Raw genomic sequence first — 14,994 nt, 5'->3', positions numbered from 1 at the left:
GCTGAAGTTTCCCTTGGGGATTATTTTGGGAACAATTAGCAAACAAACAGTGGGAGAGGAGTTATCTTAAGCTGTGTGTGAGGACATACGGCTTTCACATTAGAGTCAAGACGGAGAAACTAATCACACATAGCCTCCTCTTTAAAATGGGTCCCCGGAGGGCTCTCTGTTCACCTACTTCTAGTGTCTGTATGCATTAAAGGTAAGAGTTTTACATTTATTTTATAACTGTGTACAATACTGCAGCTGTGCTTCTGTCTGTTAATATTCGTCACAGGGCTTTTACTGACTCTGAAACTCAGAGACACAGCAGGACTGGTGGGCAGCAGCTGTCCAGCTTGGCCTGTGATTATGCCAGCCCTCAGGGGCCACCGCCCAGCCCAGGAGATGTGACTCCAGGAAAGGAATTACTCCGACTTCCACGGCTGGAACTGACACACGTGCCCCATCTGGCCTTGGTGCTAAGTGGGGTCCCTGACAATGACAGCAGCTCTGACCAAGGAAGGAGAGCCAAGCGGCCCTGCTCTCTGATGCCTGTGCAGCACGGCATGTAGTTAGAGTTGTCCTGTCACGTTCCCTAGGACAAGACTCAACTCATCTGTACAGTGACACCACCTGAAATCCAAAAAGGACTGCCACGGCAGGAAGGGGCAGGCACATTTCAGGGCTTTCAGGGGGAGGGCAGTTCTTTCGGACAGAGACGTCAGGACGTGAAAACCACGGAAGGCTCACGTCAAACAATTTAGCACTACGAGACATGCAACACACTTACCAGGATTAGTTTCCAATCCCCTTGCACAAACAACCCATATACATACGCCATTAAACTGTTGTCACACAGTCTAAACAGTCAGGTGACTACAGACATGAATATAACATCACACGAACACTTCTTCCCACGCTCTTCTCCTACCCTTCAGAGATCCTGACAGCAATTTTGCATGCACCACGTTAACCGTGCATTGGGGAAAACAATCTTTACAGTGAAGTGGTTCATGAACATTTCTGTAATTACCAGGTGATTTACATAAATATTCAAGCTTCATTCTGAATAAATATTAGTTAGGTGATGGCTGATTCTCTGCTCTAAGACCTTTTATTCCTTGCACACTTTGCTTCTCATTTTATCACTGACACCGGTATGGACAGAGGAATTTAAAATTGGAAAGTGCTCATCTCAGGCTACAGAAAACACTGCAGATCCTCAAAAGTCATTGTTTTCGGCCTCCCCGCCAGGCGTGATGTCAGGAATGCCGAGTGTGGCTGGGGACAAGGTGAGCAGCAAATGGTGACTTCTAAGGCCTGTCTGGTCCTGTCTAGAGGAGGTGTGGCCATCTAGCTCGCGAGCTCAAAACCAGGGAGGCTCTTGACAAGTCAGAGGGACCACTGGTTACCAGAGATCGGTTTGGGTGAGCAAAAGACGCTTGACCACGACTCCTGCCTAAATCTACTGCCATGCCCTGCTCTCCAGGCAATGCCACTATGTAAGGAAAGGAGAGCACAGAATATTTGCCTAAAATGCTACTATTTGAGTCATAACCATAACAGAAGGCCAGGGGAGAATGTGTAGTATGCAGCTGACATTTGAACAGCATGGGTTGAACTGCGCAGGTCCTCTTAAACATGGACTTTTTCAATTGACCAGTAAAGTTCACTGACCCTTGCAGTTCCAACCTAAGGTGTCTGACTCCAAGTTTACCACCGTATGAAACTTCCTCAGCACAGACAAACAGTGCAACCTAAGCTTTCTTAAAATCAGTCTATAGAGTCTGACGTCTATATCGCCGGCTACTTTCACATTTATTCAGCCTAAGGGCAGTGTTAGAGAAGAACCATTCTTATAGGTGGGCAGGCCGCTCTTCCCTGCGCAGCGCGTGTGTCTACGCCGCCCCCCCCCCCCCCGGCACCCCCCAGGGCGCTCTGCACTCACCTTGCTTTTTGAAGAGGTTGCTCTGGACTATCTCGTTCATGGATTGGACTTTCTGCTTCTGGAGTTTCACGGGGGGGATGCAGGTGTAGAACTCATACAGGAGTTGGCTGAGGGCAGGAAACACAGGAGTGCGGAGAGCCGGTGAGACCAATGTCTCCCTCCTCATGGCACTTAGCGGCCATGCCCACAGCGCCAGGGCCCCCCATTGCGGCAGTGTCAGCTGCTCAGCAAACCTCCAGTCAATACGTGCAGTGGGTGTTAGTGTGGAATGCTGCTAGCATCACAGGTGATGTGGAAATCTAAAGGGAACTCCAGTATCCCCCCCTGGGGATCAGCGCCCCCTGTCGCTCAGGTCCACGCTGTGCCCTCTATGACCGTTATGCCGTTTAAACCTCACGACTCTGTGAGGAGGATCCAACACTTACCTCAGTTTTACAAGTGGGAAAACTAAGGTTTAGAAAGGTTAACTAACTTTCTCAAGGTTACACAGCTGGGGGCGGGGATCAAAGAAACAGGGGTTCAAAATTACGTTCTCACTTCATTACCACATCATTTTCTTTAATGTTTGATGTGTAGTAATGAACGCTTTATGATACGTCTTAAGATCAAAATGGGGCTAAATTTAAAAAAAGAAAACAAAAACTATGAAAAGTGGTGGTTTAGAACCAGTTTGGGACATGAACAAGAAGATGGCTCTTCCCAAACAGAGTGAAACTAAAAATAAAGATGAAGCAAAATTATAGCCCGTCAGCTTTCAGAAATAGACTCATTGTGTTCATTCATTCTCTCAAGTACTTACCAACCTGTCCTTACTATGTGACCGGCAAAGGGAGGAGTAGTGGGGATACAACGGAAGAAGACTCGGTCCCAGGGGGCACGGAACGGAGGTCCACACACAACACAGAAATAAACAAATCTAAAGGATTTTAAAAACTTTTTATATTGAAATATTTTTAGACTTATAAAAGAGTTGCAAAAATAGTTTAGAGTTCCCATACACCTGTCACTCAGCTCCCCTTAAGGTTCATATTTTCCATAACTGTGGTGTATTTATCAAAACCGAGACATTATCTTGCTACAATCGTATTTACTGCACTCCATACTTTATTCAGATCTCACCACTTTTTGCTGTTGTTGTTGTTTGTTGTTTTAACTGACGTCCTTTTTCTGTTCATATGATCATTTCTGCTGGCTTCTTCTCATCTTTCTGGCCTTAAACTAAATGTTATTTTCTTAGAAAAGCTACCTCTGGAAATAAATTAAATTCCTTCCCTAGCCCCTGCACCATTACTCTCTGACATAATTCCCTATTTATTTTCTCCATTGCCTATAGCATCTCGTATTGATTTGTTTACATTCGAATGTGTGGACCTCCATTTGGATATGAGTTCCATGCCACCCGGGACCGAGTTTTGTCCTGTTGTATCCTCACTTTGCTTGTCACATAGTAAGTACAGGCTTCATAAGTATCTGAAAGAATGAATGAACACCATGAGTTTATTTTGGAACTTAAGTCAATATAGGAAATAGAAGAAAAGGGCATATCTGGCTCAGATGGCCCTATTCCAACAGCATAACCACATTAAAATCATGTGTTTATCTCATGAGAAGAATGCACTGAAGAAGGAGAAAGCCAAAGGGTTTCAGGGCAAAGACTGGAACCCCCCAAATAATCTTTAAGCCCATATGAAATAGACATTTACACCAAACATTAGTTTCTTCTTAACCTACAAGTTTGTATTCTGTAGCATTTGCATCATCAAAAAAGGATGTTATTTCATAGCTGGTTTTCATCAAAGTCTGACACAACAAAATGAAAGTGTGAAGATCCCGCACTGGAGGCCCAAGAGGAAGCTCCTACTGTGTGTCCTCCCTGTTCCCACACTGAGTGCCCATCTGGAATTCCCCACAAGAACCCTCCTCTCCCTCTGAATCCCTGGCTTGATAACAGAGCCCAGAAAAGTACATCACAAGCTGTCACCTGAGTAACTTTGCATCAAAGACGGTTTCCACATCATGGAGGACCGATGGGATGTATTTCAAAGCCGCCACCTAGGTGGAAAGTGCAATAAATATGAGCGATGCCACATCCAACAACTCTGCTTGATGAGGAGGGTACTTTGCAACTTGACACAGATCAAGGGAGAAGGACCCTGCATCCTGGGCACTGCTACAGAGATTCAAGATGCTGTGTGTAGATTAGAACATTAGCACGTACTTTGTATACAGAAGTAAGTCCCAACTTCCTGTATCATCAAGGAGGCAGTAATGAACAGTAAAGATCACAGACTTTGAAGTTATACAGACCTGCAGTCAAATCCTGGTTCTACTCCTTAGCAGCCAGGTGGCTTTGAACAAAACACTTAACCTCTCTGATGTCTCAATTTCCTCATTTGTAAAATTGAGGAATAATACCTGTTTTGCAGGATTGTGACGATTAAAAATGACATAAGCAAGGCATCCAGCAGAGAGCCAGGCATATCTTTGGTGCTCAATCAATAGTACCTTTTATCATCATTGGAAGATGGTGTGCTTGAATTGTTTTGTTGGTGGCCAGGATAGCTTGGACAAAGTTATGTATATTTTTCTCTCCCTGGCCAATTTGTGAACAACTGTGAGCCTGTTTGGGTCCTGTAGCTGGCTTAGAAAAATGGCGTTATGGCAGATTGTTCTTTCCTCTGCGCAAGTCAACTGATGCGTCCAGAGGTAGGAGACACACCCATTGCTGCACATAATGAAGCCATTTGCTAATCAGCAGAGGACACTGCCATTTCCACAAAAGAAGATGTAAGTCACGTGGCTGGAAAATAATTTTGAAAAATCTAGTGGAAGTATGCATTTAAAATTTTTGTTTTATTTTTCCATAATTCTAAGGGTTCTATAGTGAACAGGTATCACCATTTTATAATCAGACCAAAATTAAAATACTAAAAATTCCTTTCTTAAAGAAAATCTTGCTCCTAGCCATATACAATTGAACTTCATAGTTAACATAAATAACGGTTATGACTGCTCTCTGAGAACTTGCAGTGAGGCAGAAACCATGCTGAACACTGTCGTTAGATTATCTTATTAAACCTTTGTGGAAAATGACATAAGCAGAGCCATTTCGAAATACAGCCATGGCCACCTTCCTAGAGAAACTGCCTGGCGCGTTTTACTCCTTGAACCTCTGGGCAAAATAATCTTTAGAATGGGCCAATCCAACATGGTCTTCCAAACAACTGTTTGCAAAGTTCACAGGAACAGCTCAGTAATAAATGTTTGATATAAAACAAGGACTGACAAATATGGACTCTTTCTGAAGCAGAAACAGGAACCAGCCACGTATGGCTAAAGAACAACTCAATTTGTTAACATCAGCAGAAATTCCTTTCTTCTATGCATGTAATTATTTCCCTTCCCTTGCCTTCACCCTGTAATCAGGGCACTATTTGAGTTTCTGCCTTAATCTGTGCTCCAAAAATTGCAATTCTTTTTGATTCCCCATCAGCATTTATTGCCTCTCATTTTGACTTTTGTATTTTTAGGTGAATACCTTATTTCAGCCCTACAAGGGAAATACTTTTTTTCATAGATAGGGAACCTCTAATGCATCAAGATAACTCAATAACTAGCACAAGGTCACAGAGCTAGCAAATGGGAGAGCAAGGATTCAGATTCAGGCAGGTGTTTGTCGAGCCACACCCCTAACCGTGAAGCTCGGTGCCCACCTCGCTTAAATAGTACGTGTCTCTTTCTCTGTGCCTTCATCCTTTCCCCCCTGGTTCTTTATGATTTTTAAACATCAGTAATCAATGTTTGATGCAAAAACAAACAAACAAACAAAAAAACGACACAAGATAAATAGGGTGAAAATTGTCCCTGAGTCCCACATCTCCACCTCAGCCCTAATCCCTGCTCCCCGGGAAGGACCACTGCCATCCTCATGGTGACAGTCCTCCTAGACTGCTGTCCATGCATGAGCGTGTGTGGTGCATGTGTGTGCATGTGCACGTGTGTGTGAGCTATACAGCCGTGCACCTTGTTTTTGGCAGCTAACCATACACCACTGGTATGTTTGCACGTCATTCCACAGAGTGCACCCTCGGCATTTCTAACCACGACACAGCGAAGCCAGGACGCATGCGTACTCTGTACCTCTTCAAGCTCTCCTGTACTGATGGACTCCATGCTATCGTTTGTTTTTCTTTGTTATAAAATATGTGGGAAGAAAATATTTAACATATACATTTGTGCATCTGTAAGATTCCCTGAAGGATGGATGGACTGCTTGAAAAGGAATTCGTGTTTCAAAATGAATATACATATATACAAATATATATACAAATACATTTATGGAGATATTGTCATATTACCTTAGGAAAAAAGTGGTAACCGATTTCCTTTCCCTCTGTGCCCTATAACCTTGCTAATCCTGGTACACAAATCTTTTTAATACCTGATATATAATTTGGTTTCTAGTACAAATAGGCACCTTTTCTACATTTATTGAACATCGGTATTTACTAAACTGCTTGTTCATATTCTTTCCCCATTTTGGGGAGGGCGGGGGGTTCTTATTGGATTGTGGAATTCTTTATGTATTATTGATGTTAACCCTTTTTACAGTAAGACGTTTTGCAAAAATGTTCTCTTGCTAGTCCTTAGTTTGACGGTTGCTTATCTAAAAGACAAGCTTTATCATATCTTTCGTTGCACAGAAGGATTTAATTTGTATGTTCTCAGATTTGTCAGACTTTTTCTTTATACTGATTGGATTTTGTGTGTAGAGATTTATTCTTTACTCTTTCAAGTCAGGATGACAAGAGATAACAAGATTCAAAAGCTGATGTTTCCAAAACTATGTTCTATTGGGACACCCTTGTTCCATCGGAGGGTGTTAGGTATTCTATGGAGGAAAAGGAATCTGCAATCAAATAACTTAGGGATAGTTTGGTTAAGTAAAGATAAACCAGTGAGTTGATTTTTTTTTTTTTTATTACAGAACCTTCATAATCTTAATATGCCAAGATGCATTTTGACATTCCACCAGGTAGTTATAGGACACACTGCATTCCAACCTACTTGGTCAGGCCATCTGTACCAGGAAACACCAAGCAGGGATAGCTAAAGCAGATGCCTGCAGGGCTGGGCAAGCCACAGAGAGAAGTGCAACGAGATGGGTATAGGCCCGTGGGAAGTGATGAGGTGTGTGGAACCCACACTCTGGCTAAAGAATGAGTCAGTCTTGTTCACTTGTCTTAACAGAGGGCTCGCAGGCTGCACTTCTCCCAGGAGCTGCCAGTTTACAACCTCCAAATTCTAAGGGACACTATAGGCTGAGGCACAGGCCCTGAAAAAGGCTGGTCCAAGCACTTCTGCCTTTTATTCATTCTTAGGCCAAAGAACATGGGCCCACAGGGACAAGGGCGGGAACCCAGTGCTTGAGCTCGAACTGGCAGAAAGGGGAATGATGTGAAACAAAGTACACCATGCACCTAGTCTAATGCCTGGCATGCCCATAAAAGTGTGTGTGCTGGAGTTCTCCTTACGTCACGTGTCAAGCACCTGCCCTCATTGTCCCGCACCTGGACAGAGTACAAATGTACTCATCATAATCAAGACCAAAGTGAGGGAGCAAAAACAAACCCTCAGCGAGTTGGGGAAAGCCGGCATTTCAGTGTTTGCAGCAAGCTGCTGGCTTTCGAAGGCTGCAATCACTTCAGGGTTTCCAGTGAAGCTATAGCATCACCGGGAGTCTACATCGGGGCTTGCAATTTAGCTCTCCAGCCATTAGTGCGGAGTAGCTGGGTGGGGCTGCGAGAAGGGCTGCTTCAGGAGGAGCTGACCTTCCCAGCTTCCCAGCCCTGGGTTGGCTATACAGTAAAACAGACTGAATAGTGAGCACTCTGAGACTCAGAGGCTGTTATCAACGCAACCGGAGAGCATGACACTTCCAACTCGCCCAGGTAGCCTCACAGAGAAGTGGCAGGCCCGAGGTTTGCTTTTCCAATGGAGACAGCCCACCTCTGACGCTGGACGGCTGCCAAGTGTGTTGTCACAGCCGCACTGTCACAGCACACACAGCACTGGTCCCAGGACTCCTGTCCACAGTCCTCCCCTTCACACAGCCCTGACACACCTGCGGGAGTGACAGCAAGTAGGTTCAGCAGGTGTGCTCCTCAGAAGGCAGGGCAGCTCAGCAATAAGACCTGCTGGAGACCTACCTCCACGTGTTGCATGTTTCTAGGGCCTGGAAACTAGAAGCAGCTCAGCTTTCTAGACCAGTTGGTCTCCTGAAACTGTGTCACTTTATTGTTGCTACAATTTTTACTCTCATCAATACCACTGCTCTACATAAAAGAGTATCGTCACGTTATTACTTTCCTTCCATGGTATACATACCTATATTATATATAATATTTAAGAAACACACACACGAGTGTGTTTATGTATGTGTATGGATATACGTGTGTACATATAACAGGAAAATAAATACATACACATATATAATTGAATTATTAATCGCAGCGTTTTAGAAGAGCAACTATTACTGGAAACATTACATGTGTCCAATGCTTGACATTCATGATCTTGTTTCATTCTTACGTCTACTCTGTGAGTAGATACTGTCGTCTCATTTTACCAATGAGCAAACTATGGCACAGAGGTTCAGTAAACTGCCGGAAGCCACATTGCTAATAAGCTGCACAGGAAGCCTATGGATCTGACTGTGCAACTGGCTTCTTCCCATGATGCTCTGCTGGTTCCCACCCAGCGTCAGGAAAGGCTTCCATCTGGGCAAGGGGGGAAGTTTCAGTAGAGGAGAGAGGGCTGATTTGGTGGAGGAGGCAGATAAAGAACTTTCCTCTCCTTATGGTGATCGTTTTTGAAAGAAAATGCAGGTTTTCCAACATCCCTTAAGTTACAGGTTCTTCTCACCACATTTATAAGGGTTGGGGGAAGAGTCACCAGGAAAACATTTGCCGGTCAATAACAAGTGAATTTCCTAGATTAATCATCAACTCTGGACCCCTCTGCCAGAGGCCAGGTACAGCCCTCAGGGCGAATGCCACACCCAGACCAAGCAATAATGATTTCATGGGTCCAGAGAGAAGTCACAGGAGGACACTTGAGATATCTGCTATCCAGACGGACTTCACCAGAATTGAGAAACCCGGGCTGCTAGCAGACAACAAAAAAATAATAACAAAAAACCAAATAGTTGTATTCTCTCAAACTCAAAGGGGACTTCTCTTCTGAGTGTTTTCAGACTCTCTGTCTCTCTCTTGTGAAAACAGAGTGAGTGGGCCCAGTACTGGTGCCAGCAGACAGACTTCTGGCCCCAAAGAGCACGCTGTGCGAGACACCAGGCTATACACGAACGCCAGACATCTTCCTCATTCAAGAGCCCAGACAACATTCCCATTTTCCCAATTTTCAATCCTTTTATTTTAGCCACGTGGTGGATGGTCAAGGTCCTCGAAACCTGGACAATGTCCCAGGAATGCACCGCAGCGTGACCAGAAGAAGGCAACTCCCTCAGAGACACTGAGCTGCCCCTGAGGAAAATGCCTGCAACTCTCTCAGGATATTCAGCCTCGTCACTCATCTTTCAGCAAAAGAGAAGGGAAGAGAGACCAACGGGTTCTGGAACACGCATGTCTCCATGCTTTCTGTCAACCAGCAGTATGCTGGCCCCTGACGCTGGGCAGGAGGCAGAAATGCTCACTGCGTTACATAACTGAAGAGGCGGACTGTCTGCGTTCACGTCCAGATGGACCACTTTTATCTCGGGGTTGTTGGGGAAGTTAACGCTATGTGCTCCGGTTTCCTTATCGGGGGAATGAAGGGAATAAAGTTACCACTTTATAGGGTCTGTGTGAAGATCAGTTGAAAAACGTGAACTTCAGTACGACTCCGGGGGCCTCATTGGAACAGTTTCATCCCACCCACCACAAATCCATCATTGCTAAATATTAACCCTAAGCATGGGGTACATGGCTGAGAAGAGGACACGATTAAGGAATCAGTTAAAGATCTGGTGACAATGCAGCCCTGCTGTTAAATATTATGTCTCATTTCTCCTACCTCTGTGGATTCAGTGTATAGCTTATAGGCCACTTCTCAGGAACGGACCGCTTTCTTCCCTTGCTTTGGACATGAGAATATTTTACACCAATTAACAATGAAAAGAAAGGAAAGAAAGAGGCATCCTTAATGAGTTTCCGTCTTTATGATTATGGAGCAAACATCTGCCCATCTTTACTGTCGCTTACTCTTCTCCACCTGGCATTTTGCCAGGAGACTTGCGTCTGTAATGAAACTGTCCTTTGTTTGGTGGTGATTAGGAACTCGGGCTCTGGACTTACACAGCCTGGGTTCAAATCCCAGACCTGCCACTTCTCAGCTGTGGTTAAGTCACACGACCTCTCTAATCCTCCACTCCCTCATCTGTAAAGTAGAGATAAGACGAGGATTTGTCTAATAAGGCTGTTTTTATAAAAAGCAAGAGTGAACTATATATGTAAAGCTTTCAGATCAATGTGTGACACATAACGAATGCTAAAACACAAAACGGTGAGAGCCAGTATTTATTCTTTCATTCATTCGGCCAAAAGATATTCGCGTGCCTGCTCTGTGTCAGCGTCTGGTTCAGGTATTGAAGATATAAAAGAAAGAGAGTCCTGCCCTGCTGGACATCCCAGTGGCTTTAGTAGCAGGAGTGGCAATCATAATGACCAAGTGAGCGTGTCATGCAATCTGAGCTGTTCATTTATTTTCACTTGTACCAACAAATCGGAACATTATGATGAATCACAGACCGGAAGGAGAATGGATCGAATGGGTCTGTGCGACGTCCCCAAATGCCCTTTACTCACATTTGAGCGACGTCCAATTCCCAAGTGTCTCGTGTTGACTGTCTCAATCTGCCTCCAGTTTTATCAACAATGCTTACAGGGCTGGTGCACACAGGGGCTTCTAGCATACGGCCCGTTATTGAAAGCACAGAGAACCCCCTAGCCTAATGCCTGTCTTGCGGCTTAAAGTAGAATATTAACTTTGGTGTTGAGAGACCTGGGTAGACTGAAATCCTAGCTCCACCACTATGAACGGGGATAATTTGGGATACATTAGTTAACCTTATGAGCCTCCTGTGGAAACAGAAGACAGTGATTCCTTGCAGATCTCTGGCAGGCGTAAAAACACTGAATATGAAAGCCCAACGTCGTGCTGGACACATAGCAGGTACTTAATACATGGAAGGTGTTTTTAATGCTCTTTCCACCCTCTTTGAGTGGCTGGCTTTCAATTCTCCACAGTTGTAGGGGACCTGCCTCCATGACAATGCTCAACAGTGAGGAAAACTATAGAAAGCCATTCACAAAAGTTAGATGAGCCTTAGAAAACAGAAATAACTTGTTCTGGTCCCAGCACTCACAATGGGCAAAGCTGAGATTGAACCAGATCGGCTCTACTCCAAACTAAAGCGGGCATGAATTAGGGTTGCCACCATAAGCCGCTGACCAGCTGAACGTGTAAAGACTGAACCAGGAATGCCAGTCACGGGATTCTTTGTGCTCTCACCCAAAATGTACGGAAGGCATTACTAATAGATCACAGCACTCTTTCCCACTGTACCCCACGCAGGCTCAGAACGAAGACTCCAGTCATCTGGTACTACTTCATTTAGTAAGACTGTGCCTTCAGTTTCTGTGGGGTTTTTCTCTCGAAATTTATATCCGTGTTTCTTTACTTAAGTACCTGAATGTGCTCACACTGTTTCCTGTAATAGGATTAGGAACACAAGTACGCCCTTCCAGAGTCTACTCTAGGAAAATGCCCCCAAAAGCTTGTGTTTCATGATGAGGTAAAGAAGGGAGAGAGATAAATGAATAAAAATTATTTCATTGAACTGTGTAACAGGCTCTATAGATCATGCTTTACATACATTACCTTAATCCTCTCCATAATCCTTTAAATTAGACATCAAAGCTTCCCATTTCGTAAAAGGATAAACAGAGGCCCAGAGAACGGAAATGATTTGCCCAGCGGTGTGCACCCAGGTGTGGATGCCTGATCGCCCACCCAGGTCTCTGGCTCGAAATCCAAAGCTCTTTCTCCTGCAGCGTATGTCAACATCTGAGAAGGTTCCTTGTGTGGGGTCCCCTCTCCCTTCATCAGCCCGTCCCTCAGACCCAAAACAGCATCAAATTATCTTGAAATGGTATTGCGCCCATATTTGAATGACTTTAAATTTTTCTTTGATAATTTTTCAACGACCATACAAATAGGTAGAAAGCATCATTGATTTTATATAAATCCCTGAAGCTAAATTTGGCCCTTCGAGCAAATTGAAAAAGAGATGAAGCCCCTTTCCAGGGCTCTGGGGTAGAAATCCATGAGGAGAAGCCAGCACAATCTGGGCTGAGTCCCAGGGAAAATGAGGCATTTCTAACACAGCTACCCAGACAATAAGAACCTGCATGAAAAAAGACTTATGCCAAAACCATAATAATCATATTCATTCTCTGCATCTGCAGAGCGTTTTATAAGTTGCTCCTTTTCAGACAATGCTTATTGGCTCCTCACCCAAACAGTAAAGTTTTACGGATGAGGTCGATGAGACACTGAGACGTCACATGACCAGCATAAGGTCATACGGATGACAAAGAGCACTCTTGGTGACCAAGGTCATACGGATGACAAAGAGCACTCTTGGTGACCAAGGTCATACGGATGGCAAAGAGCACTCTTGGTGACCAGGGTCCCTCAGTACTGCAGATGCCCACTGGCTCATCTTTGCTTTCCTGCTTCCCTTCTCTCCTTTCTCCCCCTACCTTCTGTCCCCCTCTGTCATTTCGTTCCTTCCCCCCGACACGTGTGTGGTTATGAGGTCTCTTGAAAGAGCCTCTTCATTCAAAGGGTGATCTGAGTTTGGGAGACTGAGGACAGAAAGGGGATGATTTTCGGAGACTGCCACCTTCACTGCTCTGACCATTAGAAGTGGATCGGGTTTGACCTACTTCCTTCCAGGTAGCAAAAGCTTCAGCGCTATTTTAAGAGGTACTGCTATCTTCATGGGAAACAAACAATACATATGCTTTCTCATGCCTGAAGGAGCCCTGGGTCTGCGGGATCCTTACACCACGTGGCCTTCCCTGACCTTCAATTAGCACAGGACTGCGTGTCCAAGCAAAAGGAGACATTATGTCACCATGCTGTTGTTTATCGAATGACCGAGGGAAAGACAGATTATTTTTGTAGTGTAAACCAACCTGCAAAAGGATGGTGGTTTTATATTGACTTTTCATCAGGTTGTTGATGGATTCAAAGAGCCGTCTCATGGATTCTTCAAACTCCATCTGTTCTTTGCCTTCGTAAAGCCTGAAAAAAGATACATCTGGGTCATTTCTCAAGCCAACAGGCAATACCTTTGAATGTGTGCGCAGGAATTGAAAAGAGACAGGTGTGGGAGATGGGGACTGAAGGAGAGGAGGGTTGATTCAGCAGTCGCTGCACATGCATAATTCACGCTGGGGAAAACCTAGCTCTACCTCACCGAACAGAAACGCCCGCACCGACTCACATAATAAATCCGCCCCCACCATCTTTTTTATTAAACCCCGAAGAACCTCAAAGGAATAAAACTTTTCCGAGCCAAGAGGACATTGATAATTTCACCCTTCTTTAAGAATCAGAGGGGAGACTGTGGTTGTCTGATTTTCAAAGTATGGTGCAAACATCAAGGAGAAATATTTCCAAATACACAGCCGTTCCACTCGCCATGGCCTGCTGGTCAGATAAACAGGGACATGCTGGTTCCACGTCAGGGGACTGGCTTTAACTGCCCTGTCCTTTCAGGAGCATGCTTATTACCTTGTGGAAACTTTTCGTTCCTCTGATTGTAAAGGCCCTGTGTTGTGACTGTAGAAGATATACACAGATAGCCTTACAGACCTGTGCTGATACACACCTGTGACTTCTCTTAGAAACCCTCCCTCATATATAAACAGCCCAAGCCCTCTCCAAACAAGCCTTTATCCCAACCGTGAAATATCCGCAGACTAGTCTGTGGCATCCTGAGCGAAATTCAGGAAGATCGCTTCTGTCCCTCCTTCAGATAAAGTGAGACTCCTGTCACGGCCCTGCACAGTGACCACCACTGGGCTGCAGCTGTGGGAAAGGTGCTTCCTCAGATAAAGCTCTGACACGCTTAGCAGGTTTGTTTGCTCCGTCAGCCACAGGACGGGCAGTCCAGCTTACAGAGAGCGTCTCCGTTCAATCCGCACCCATTCCCTGGCTCCTCTGTTTTCTGCTTCTCTTCTACTTTTTCTCTGTGGGTGTGTTTCTGTGTTTATCCTCTTCTGAACGTTACTCACCTTCCGTCTCTCATGGGGCTCTGTGTTTACCTCTGCTTCTCTCTCTCTCTCTGTCTTCAGTCACTCTGTCTTTCTCTTCCTTTTCCTAACTAGCCCTCCTAAAATCCTCCTAAGGGGAAGCCAATGCTGAATGTCCCATCCATTACAGGGACCCAGCGACTGCTGCTGACTTTCTGGGGGTCTAGCTCAAGGCCACGGAGACGAGGCTGTGCGAGGACCCAGGAGTCCTGAAGCAGCTGCTCTCCCTCTCCTCCCGCCGTTTCCACTCCCCTTTCCTACACTGCTCACTTCTGAACCTTCTGGCCGTGCTGGCACAGCTGCCTGCCATGGAGTATATGTCGCAGAGTAATCAGCTCCAGGCTCCAATCTCCATCCACTCTGCCCTATGCTAACAAGCCCTTATTAGTAACAGCAAACACCATGGGCCATTACTCTGCCCGACACTGTCTGTTGATATAGACACACAATGAGGTGGACCCTATCGTTGCCCCAGTTTACAGACTGACAAAGCTCCAGCAACCTGCCCAAGGACTCCAGATCGGTACATGTGAGAGTCAGAATTCCAGCCTGGCTATCACTCAGTTTGTACACCACTTTGCTCCACGCTTTAGTGACTCTCTTAATTCCCATCAGCCTGGGCTTCTCACCTGCAAAATGAGGGGACAGCTGCCCTGGGTCCAAGGCCTGTGAGACCGGTTC

General features: G+C 45.1%; 1 protein-coding gene across 1 annotated transcript in view; it reads right to left on the bottom strand.

Annotated features, from left to right (window-relative positions):
* The window catches only part of DOCK2 (dedicator of cytokinesis 2), a 369,901-nt gene that overhangs the window by 272,228 nt on the left and 82,679 nt on the right, over positions 1-14,994 (bottom strand). The window contains exons 23-25 of the mRNA XM_033096340.1: positions 13,192-13,300; positions 3,912-3,982; positions 1,931-2,037 (exon numbers count right to left, since the gene is read on the bottom strand). Of these exons, the coding sequence (XP_032952231.1) occupies positions 1,931-2,037; positions 3,912-3,982; positions 13,192-13,300 (287 nt within the window). The remainder of the gene's footprint in view (positions 1-1,930; positions 2,038-3,911; positions 3,983-13,191; positions 13,301-14,994) is intronic.

Source organism: Rhinolophus ferrumequinum, chromosome 24, assembly GCF_004115265.2.
Source record: "Rhinolophus ferrumequinum isolate MPI-CBG mRhiFer1 chromosome 24, mRhiFer1_v1.p, whole genome shotgun sequence".
Lineage (NCBI taxonomy): Eukaryota > Metazoa > Chordata > Mammalia > Chiroptera > Rhinolophidae > Rhinolophus > Rhinolophus ferrumequinum.
Note: the sequence above shows the minus strand (reverse complement) of the source record. Positions and strands in the feature narration are given on the sequence as shown.